The sequence below is a fragment of the Scardinius erythrophthalmus genome, assembly GCF_964197995.2.
Source record: "Scardinius erythrophthalmus genome assembly, chromosome: 10".
In the NCBI taxonomy this organism is placed as follows: domain Eukaryota; kingdom Metazoa; phylum Chordata; class Actinopteri; order Cypriniformes; family Leuciscidae; genus Scardinius; species Scardinius erythrophthalmus.
The window spans coordinates 35,788,778-35,798,855 of NC_138230.1; the positions used below are offsets into that span (position 1 = coordinate 35,788,778).

General features: G+C 36.3%; 1 protein-coding gene across 1 annotated transcript; it reads left to right on the plus strand.

Moving 5' to 3' along the window:
* The first annotated feature begins 3,490 nt into the window (after nucleotides 1-3,490).
* fam8a1a (family with sequence similarity 8 member A1a) lies at nucleotides 3,491-7,765 on the plus strand. Its single transcript, XM_081376463.1, has 6 exons — nucleotides 3,491-4,118; nucleotides 5,656-5,776; nucleotides 6,321-6,444; nucleotides 6,684-6,823; nucleotides 6,920-7,067; nucleotides 7,420-7,765. The coding sequence occupies exons 1-5, from the start codon at nucleotides 3,776-3,778 to the stop codon at nucleotides 7,062-7,064; spliced, it is 873 nt and encodes a 290-aa protein (XP_081232589.1). The 5' UTR covers nucleotides 3,491-3,775; the 3' UTR covers nucleotides 7,065-7,067; nucleotides 7,420-7,765.
* Nucleotides 7,766-10,078: the final 2,313 nt, after the last annotated feature.

Sequence of the window (10,078 nt, forward strand, 5' to 3'; positions counted from 1 at the left end):
TCATGATATACTTTTGAGTCATATTACGTGCACTTTTAAATGGAAATTTTGTATCAAAACAAAACAAAAACCAAAACAGAACAGAAAAACAAAATAAACAAGCCATATATTGTTTCTACTTTTAAACAAAACAGAACAAAAAAAACAAAACAAAACAAAACATTTTTTTTTGTGTACTTTTAAACAAAAAACAACAGAACAAAAAAACAACAACAACAAAATACATTTATAAATACATGGAAATGTTGTACTTTTAATCAAAACAGAACAGAACAAAGCTAAAATAAATAAATAAATAAATAATTCGTCCCACTACTAGACTATTTAAAATTAAATAGTGAAGGCTTAAAAGAATGTCATGACCAATTTTATTTTTGATTTCTTATTTATCATGCAGTTTTAAACAGTTTAAACTTTACAGTTTTAAACTTGTAAAGGCTTATGCATTCCATAACCTACCTAGATTATAACAATAAAGTGTTTATCAGGATATAATAGTGTCATTTACCCTAATAAAACGTTATACAATGATTTTAGTAGACATTTCTGAATTAAGTTACAATATAATGTGTGCATATCTGAGGTTAAATTTCAGTGTGGGTGCTGACATCACATGATTTTCTGCACTGTCACCACAATTTCTTATTAAACTCCCTTAACATTAGCGCTGAAATAAGGGCATTTAAATCACAAACATTGAGACTTTGCAGAGATAGCAGTTCATAAGAAACCAAGTCGGCAAAGAAAAGATGTATCACCGACTGCATGAAGGAATTGTAGGCTTGAAATAGTTTTGAAATCATTCACGTCTTCAAGGTCAAGCCTAAAATTCATAAAAACCTTTCATTTATACCAAAATACCTTTTTAACTCAAATGCGAAACCGCAAATGCAAACATTATCTGCTGAGTAACATTAAAGGCCTGCTAGAGTTTGTCTTTACACCAATTATTAATCAAAAGAGGCGAGGTTTGAATCTGCAGCAGATTGGGACGGGTTGTGCTGTTCTTGCAAGCAGGAAAGTTGATTCCCCAGTTTATTTTTGGTGTGTGAGGGTGAGGACCGCAAAGTTCTTAAAGGGATAGTTCACTTCAAAATAAAAAATTCTGTCATCATTTACTCACCCTCAAGTTGTTTCAAACCTGTATGAATTTCTTTCTTCTCCTGAACACAAAGGAATATTTTTTGAAGAATGTCAGTAACCAAACAGTTTACTGGAACCATTGACTGCCATAGTAGGAAAAAAAAAAATGATGGAAGTCAATGGTTCCAGTAAACTGTTTGGTTACTGACTTTCTTCAAAATATCTTCCTTTGTGTTCTGCAGAAGAAAGAAATTCATACAGGTTTGAAACAACTTGAGGGTGAGTAAATGATGACAGAATTTTCATTTTGAAGTGAACTATCCCTTTAACTTGTATGAGCTACAGGCTGTAACAAGCCCCGTTCACACCAAGAACGATAACTAGTGTCCAGAGCAAAGAACGATTTTGTTTATTATAAGCGCGCTGCAGTTTTTTTTTTTTTTTTGTCTGCCGCTTTAAATGCTCGAGATATTTAAAGTCTTTCGGTTTCTGATTGGCTGTCATTCTTTTTTATTTTTCATCAACTGAAAAAAAAATCCCTTATCCTTATAGTTGTGGTGTGGACTCTGCTATTCTTTTATATTTAAAATGATTTTTAGAACAATATTATCATTATCAATATAGCTATCGTCCTTGGTGTGAACAGGCATAAGAATGATGAAGGAAAACAGGTGTTTAACATTTAAATGTTTTTTAATTGTGCAGATCATCTGTTAACATATGACACAGAGTTCAGCAAAGGTTTCAAGTCACTTATTGCTTCAGACATTGCACAGCTCTTCACAACTCTTGACACAATAGTAACAAAGTTCAAGTAGGCTATAACACAATAAATTCCAGTGTAAAATGTCCTCCTCTGCATTTACTGTGTGATTTTATTTGGAATACTTTAACCCATCATGGTTCTTCGCTTTAAACCGTGCAGGTACTATGATTATCTGTGTGTGGACAGCAGACAGACACGCTCACACACCTCGCTCGTAATCCTCAGCCGGTGGCAGGTTCCATGCAGGTCAGCGTTTGCTGGACACAGCTTTTATTTGCCCCTGATTATTTCTGTGCAAGTCACCTCACATCCTGTCAGGGGTGATCATCCTCACATGGGCAGATTCTGTTCCGCCTGGGGGCCTCCATTCAGGGACCAGCAGAGTCACTAGGCCGGCCAGACCTTACTCACAGGCCCAGGGCAGCCCAGTCAGCAAATACACCACCAACAGAGAATGAGAGCAACACAGACATAAATACATCCCGGTCTTTTAACAGCTGGCCACCATAACAAGCATCCAAAGACAAAACCGGCGGACAGTTTTTGAAGCCGTCTACATCTGACCCTTTTGCATTGACATGCGGATGTCTAAATAAGCACAATTAATCTAATTTAGTCAGTACACTTTCTAACCGCAGAAACTCAGTTTAGGAATGCTCACAAGTAGAGTTTACAATTCATCCCCTCTGTCTTTCTCGCTCCCCTTTTTAAAATGAAATAACTTTTAAGTTTGAGAATCTGAATTATTAAGAATTGACCAGTTCACTTTCATAACTGAAAAATCATATGAATGACATTGTCGCCACCTAGTGGTGATGAGTCCAGACAAGTCTCACTTCTATTTGAGGACTTTTTTATTATCAAGATAATTGAATTTTTTATAAATGTATAAACAAAATTGTAATTTTATGGTTCTATTTTTTATTTTCTAGTTAATTTTATATGATCATTCAGTGTGACTAATTATTTTATAAAAATACAAACATGATATTCTAAATAAATACGAGGAAATGAACACTGAATGGATAATAATTGTAAAATAATTAGATTTTTTTTTTCAAATAGTTTATAAGTATAGCGAGTGTTGAAAATACCAAACTTACAAATATAGACAATTATTTTAGCAATTTATACTGCTGTATTAATTTTCCAAAAGTTTCAGTTTTTTTGCAGTGCTTTTAATAATAATAATAAAAGTTAAATGAGAAAATGGGAAGTTTTGACATGTAAATGCACAATAGGGTTCGGATGTGTATTGTCAAGCATAAATGAAAATAATTATTTTATTGTGTAATTATACTTAATTATTTTACCATAATTCCAGAAGCTCAAACAGTAGAGTGTGGTGACCGATTCCTAAGGAATACATTAACTAATAAAATGTAGCAGCCTATAACTTTACTTCCTGCAATGTCAGTCACTTTAGATAACAAAGGCCAGCCAAATGCATAAATGTAGGCCTAAATAATTATTTCACTATAAATATATGAAAAATATTGTAATAATCAGTTTAAAATTATATTATCACCGTATTAATATTTTAAATAACCGAGTTTCTGATTAATCATGACTGTCTGATTAACCGTGACTGTGTCTTTCTTTACATCCTGTAATGTTCATCGCATAATGAATGGTCTTTGCAGCCTGCACCACTATAGGATATCACAGGGGTGCACAAACAGTTGGTGCAGTTTAATTTTGAGTTATTTGCACAGTTTGTGTCTTTTGTAGCAGACAAGTCTTTTTGCTATGATAAATACAATTACAGAAACGGTCTAAGGCAGTTGAAGCGAAAAACACCAACTACAAATGTATTAGCATAGTGGTATATTCCGGCTCGAATGAGCGGTTGTCATGGCCGCTGCCTGAGCAGATTAGCCTATTTAGTGAGTTGAAGTCTAAATAAGATTAACAAAAGGAGTCAACATGACAGCGGATAGTGCGGAAGAATCGGCCAAAAACGGTCAGAAATCCGATGACAGTGACAACATGACAACGACTGAATACTGCGCGCAGCTGCAGCAGTGGATGTGGCGCTATTACTGTGGCTATGCGAGCTGGCAGAGCTGGGTGTTGATGTCCGCGCCGATGTTTCCTCCGCCTCAGTTCGGTTGCCAGGCACCCGGCAGCTCCACATCTGCATATGCCGCGACGCCCGCTGACATCGCCGCCTGGTATAACCAGACGAGCCCACCGTCCAGCCGTCCAGCAGCCACTGCCACATCCAGCACTGCTGACAGAGGACCAGCAGCACAGCCCCAGCCCGCAGGTACTGTAGGCTCGGAGGAGACGGAGTTATCAGTTGCATCATTAAACACACGTTAACTTACGTTAATGAAGAACTGAACTATTTACATTTTATCTAGCTATAGTAACGTTATATCTCCATAATCCCCAGCTGGATAAACTTTTAGCATTATATAAACCATTTCCATATTGTTTTGAGTAGGCTACTTTAAATGTGTTTTACACAGTCAAGTTAAAGGGTTAGTTCACCCAAAAATTAAAATTATCCCATAATTTACCCACCTTCAAGCCATCCTAGGTGTATGACTTGCTTCTTTCAGCCAAACACAATCAGAGTTATATTAGAAAATATCCTGGCTCTTCCAAGCTTTATAATGGGTGAGAATGGTACCTTAGATTTTAAAGCCCAAAAAAGCACATCCATCCATCATAAAAGTAATCAACACAGCTCCAGGGGGTTAATAAAGGTCTTCTGAAGCAAAGCAATGCATTTTGTAAGAAAAATAAATTATAATTAATCACTGGCTTCCCGTAACGGCCGTACGCCAGTCAAGTTCCGGCAGAAGATCCCGACGTATGACGTACTGACGAAAGTGGAAGCTAAACAAAACAAAATCGGTCAAGAATTACAAGTCTAAAATGAGAATTTTTAAAGAGAAATGTTGGAGGAGCTTGAGTTTGTTGCCCAGTCGTATTTGTTTGCACTACCAGTGTCCTCTCACCGAAGATTACGCTACGACTAGATCATACGTCATGCGTCGGGTCAGAGGTCACTCTTCTGCCAAAACTAGACTTGTGTACGGCAGTTACCGGAAGCCAGTGATTATAGTTTATAAAGTTATAAATATGGATTTTTTTCTTACAAAAATGCATCGCTTCAAAAGGCCTTTATTAACCCCCTGGAGCCGTGTTGATTACTTTTATGATGGATGGGAGCTTCAAAAACTAAGGCTTTATTCACTCCCATTAGAAAGCTTGGAAGAGCCAGGATATTTTTTTATATAACTCTGATTGTGTTTGTCTGAAAGAAGAAAGTCATATACACCTAGGATTGCTTGAGGCTGAGTAAATTATGGGATAATTTGAATTTTTGGGTGAACTAACCCTGTTAGACTACACTGTGCCTACTCAACATTTAGTGTAAAGACAGAATGTTGTATAAAAACAGATTAAATTATACCTGCTCCAATCTACCTCAACCTCTAGTAACAGAGTATGCAGTTGAAATAGCTGTGTAAATGCATTTATAAATGCAGCATTAAACAGTCTGTGTAGACACTTAAAATCCACGTCTGAAGCGCTTCTGTGCCACCTTTTCACTAAGGTGTATGACGTGGGGTACAAAATTCTCACACCACCTCATATAAATGACATAAATGCACAGAACCAAACGAACTGCACATGTCACATATTATCTGTTAGTGGAAGAATTGAATAAACTACATTGAGAATGCACACTGAGGTATGTTGAATTTCATGTGAAAATCATATTATTTGATACATTTATGTCTGCCTATATGATGGCACTCTCTGTCCTAACGTTATCTTTTTTCTTTCAGGTAGAGAGTACACCATCCCCTCCCCTCTACGTAGATTTCTGGCTGAAACTGTGGATTTCTTCCTTCTCTTCTGTGTAAAGGCAACCATAGTGTTGTGGATCATGCATCTCAGTGGAATGAAGTGAGTTGAGAAGTTGTTCGAAAGTCATAATTATTTCCTTCTGTATCACTGTACAGTTATAGAGTTAGTTATATTTCTAAAATAGTAAAAATTTGGTGTCAGTAAGATTTCTTAAAGAAATATTAATACTTTTATTCAGCAAGGATGCATTGCATAGAAAATGACATTAAAGACATTCAAATTATTTGAAATAAATGCTGTTTTTTGAACTTTCTGTTCATCAAAGAATCCTATAAAGAGTTTTAAGCTAATTTTTATTGAAGTTTAAACATTGATAATAATAATTATGTTTCATGTGCACCAAATCAGTATATTAGAATGAGTAATGGCTGCTGAAAATTCAGATTCGCCATCACAGGAATAAATTACATTTTCAAATATATTAAAATAGAAAAAAAGTTATTTTAAATTGTCATAGTATTTCACAGTATTACTGTTTTACTGTATCTTTGAGCAAATAAATGCTGCCTTGGTGAGCATAAGAGACATCTTTCATAACCGACTCATATAATGACAGTTCACATGTCTTTGATCTTCTGAACAGAGATATTTCCAAATTCATGATGCAGTTTATCGTGGAAGAGATAGATGAGACCACATCACTGGAGGACCTGCAGAAGATGATGGTTGTGGCTTTAGCATACAGAGTCCTAGTGTGCGTCTATGAAGTGAGTGAGTCTCCGCAAGCTTCTGGCATCATTTGTCTTCCATTTTACAAGCCTTGTCTCTCAGTCTGTTTTGAATTTACATATTTCTTTGTTTTGTTTATTTCAGAAAGTTAAATGATTATTAATTCCATCCTTAATATCTGGCGCAAAGCCTCTGTAGTCTAGAAATGATTTGAATGAGTGAGTGGTTTTGGACAGCTCACACATTCCTTCAGTCTGTGTTCTGTCTTTATCTGCAGATCATCTGTATTTGGGGAGCTGGAGGTGCCACTCCAGGAAAGTTCCTGCTGGGTCTTCGAGTCGTCACATGTGACACGACAGTCCTAGTGCAGCCTAATCGGGTTTTGGTAGTACCGGCATCCAATGTCAGCTTATCTGCGTGAGTTATGCGTGTATTTATAATGCATGGGCTGACAAACTAAAATTATACATTGGAAGTATTTAAATTTAATAACTTTTTTCTTTCATCTTGCAGGTCCACAGTACGGGCCTTAAACAAAAACTTCTCCATCGCCTTCCTGTTCCCTATCTTTATCACGCTACTCTTTTTCCAACACAACAGAACTGTTTATGACGTTGTGGCTGGAACCATCGTGGTTCGTCGGAGAAGAGCCAGATGACAGGTCTGTTTGTGTCAAAGTCATGTGAAAACGGCCCCTGTCAAACATCAAATGCTTACAGATGTTCTCAGTATTTTATTTTAATATATCATAAAAGTATGTACTGCAGATTTGCACTAATGATCCCAGTATCAATGTCTGATCACATAGCTATTGTTTACAACACTGGGAAATATCTGCTTTCTTCGAGAAGTTACTGATCTTGCAACAAACAGTTTTTCATGTTGAAGAATGATGAGTGATATTAAGCTCAAGACACATGTTTTATGTAGACATGCTTGGAAATATCATCCTGGTGGAATGTTTTACTCTAAACACCAGCTTAATCAACAAGGTTTTCATGACTTCTCCCCAGATTCGAGCTTTATGGCCCAGACGAGTCTGTTATTAATCTTACCAAAGGCAAGGAATTGAGCTCGTGTCCTTCCACACATGCATGCAGCTGTCCGGAATGTTCCGTTCCTGTTGTAAATTCAGTCGGTGGCTGATATGCCTCAGAACATTTCTCAGGCTTTCTTAAAAACCTGTTTTATTTGTCTTGTGTTGCAGTTATGATCTTTTATATATAAAGAATTAAGTGTTACGTTTTGAAATTCACATTATCTGCCCCTACAGTATTCGGCATGCCAAACACATCAGCTGTTTTGATTTATCATTGTGCATGATTCATATATAAAAAATTATTAAAATCCTTGAAGACGATACTCTCTATGGGATACATTATCTTTCTCGTGTCACAGTATCATTGAGATACTAATATTGTTTTTATTTATATATATTCTTTCTGTTTTAGTCATTTTGTTGTAATTTTTTTTATATGTCCATAGTTTTAATTAATTTTTATATCAGTTTTAGTTTTACTTAAGTATATCAAGTTAAAATTGAAAAATGAAATGAAAATGAGAAATGCTGCCTAGCAACTAGCTAAAATAAAGTAAGTTTAAGCTTTTTATATTTTTTTTCAGGTAACATTTATTTTATTTTAAGTTACGGATAGGTTTTTAATGTTTTTGGTTTTAGTTAACCATATAAGTACAAGGTTAAGGAATGATGATGATATTGATTACTACTGTAGAGAATTAAAACAGTGCTTCTTGATAACCACTAGGTGGTGATATTTGTTCAAAAACACAACCCTGAGTTCTTTGAAATTCAAAGCCAATGTCCTTTGGCATTGTTCAATTACACAGTCACATTCCATAGATAGTGGCAGTCCACATTCACACAAGCAGAGAATGTTTCCTAATGATCACGTGCCAATCATGCAAAAAACTGTGAAATTGCATTGTTCTGGTAAGACTCACTGATGATTTAGATCTTTGAAATACATATCTCATCCATAACTATAAAGCCTTTTTGTTTAGATTTTTCTTTCTGTTTGCCCATTCTGGTCTCTCTGGAGGTCTTGGTGTTCCAGGGGTAATTCCTCATAATCCAAACCTTGTGGAGCAAATGAAGAAAACAGACACACGGGTCTTAGCTAGGACAAATGTGCGCACCAACATGCACACACAAACACGTACTATTAAGTCTAATAAGCAAGGTTTTGAACAAACATCACAAGATGATACAACTTATATCATCTTGTGATGTTTGTTCAATATGCATTATCAGATAAACTTGGATCATTCAAGGTCATCTGATAATACATAGGCCTATTGAATTTGTAGTCTTGTGCAGCACGAGTTTCTTTTATAAGCATTAACGGCACTTAAAAGTGATTTTTTCCCTCTTAAAAAATAAATGCTAAATGTTTAAAGTACAGTCACATGAGATGTACTCCAGTCATATAACATCACCTAATAAAGGTTGTTTAATTTCACACGGAGAAGACCGTCTCATAGAGGCAGCCATTTTGAGATCACATGATGAATACTAACCTTTTCCTGAACCCCCTTATTATTGGACACTTTCACTCACAGAAATAATGAATCACGGCTAACTGCGTATAGCATTTTTCTACAATAGTTTGCTGTGATTAGTTTTTACTGCATCCAAACCCCTAGTTCAAAGATAACGATAAAGATATAGTTCTAAAAATCGTTCACACCACAGCTTGTGTCAGTTGCGTCACTAAAGTGTTAAAAGTGTTCATCGTGTGCACCCTTCAGAATCTCGCTGGAAGTACTATGTCATCCGGATGCTGTTGAATATAGTACTGTGAATTCGGACGTATTCGGACTAAAGGGAAGTATATGATTTCGGATGTAACCTAAGTGCATTTTTAACATAGAAACTGTGCCTCATAGGCACACACAACTTGCATACACTTCCAGTTAAAAATAAAAACTTAACATTGTTTTATTCTTACTTTCAAGCAACCTTAAATGTCATTGAGAGCATAGTGTTCAGTGTTTTCTTTTTAGAGAGTCTTGCTCTCTTTTTGTGAGGTCTGCCAGTTTGCTTTAGAGACAACGTATCTTTACTCACCCACAGCCCCACCAATGTCTGCCCGTCATTTCTAATATGAATTTTTACTGGGTTGCACATCTGGTTTGGCTGGCCAGCGGTGCTTGGCAAGGCCACTGGGTTCACAGCTGCTTGCTCTTCCCACATCCTCTTCATCCGGGATTCTGGTAAAGCCGTCCCCATGGATAGTACTTTGCCCTGCTGAGAGGACTGATTGGCAGGCTCAAGACAACTTGATATGGTAGGTTTGTTTGCCACTGAACCGCAGTGCAGCCCAACCTGGAATCGACAGCACGCTGAAATTATTAGTTGGATTAGTCTTGATTTCCAATGTGAAAACAAACATTATGTTTAATAATGTTGTGCCATATGAGCATCATCTGAGTGGTTAAAGTGTTGGACTTTAACCAGTGGTGTTTCCCATGCAGATATGGATCTTGCTTGTAACAAATGGCATGTTAAAAAGCTGATTTCTCAGTGATAATTTAGTCACATCATCATAGGAATCTAATAAAGAGTTTGTTTGTGGGCAAGTGTTAATCATGGGTCTGTATTACACACTACCATACAAAAGTTCAAGTTCAGAAATCATTCTAACATGCTGA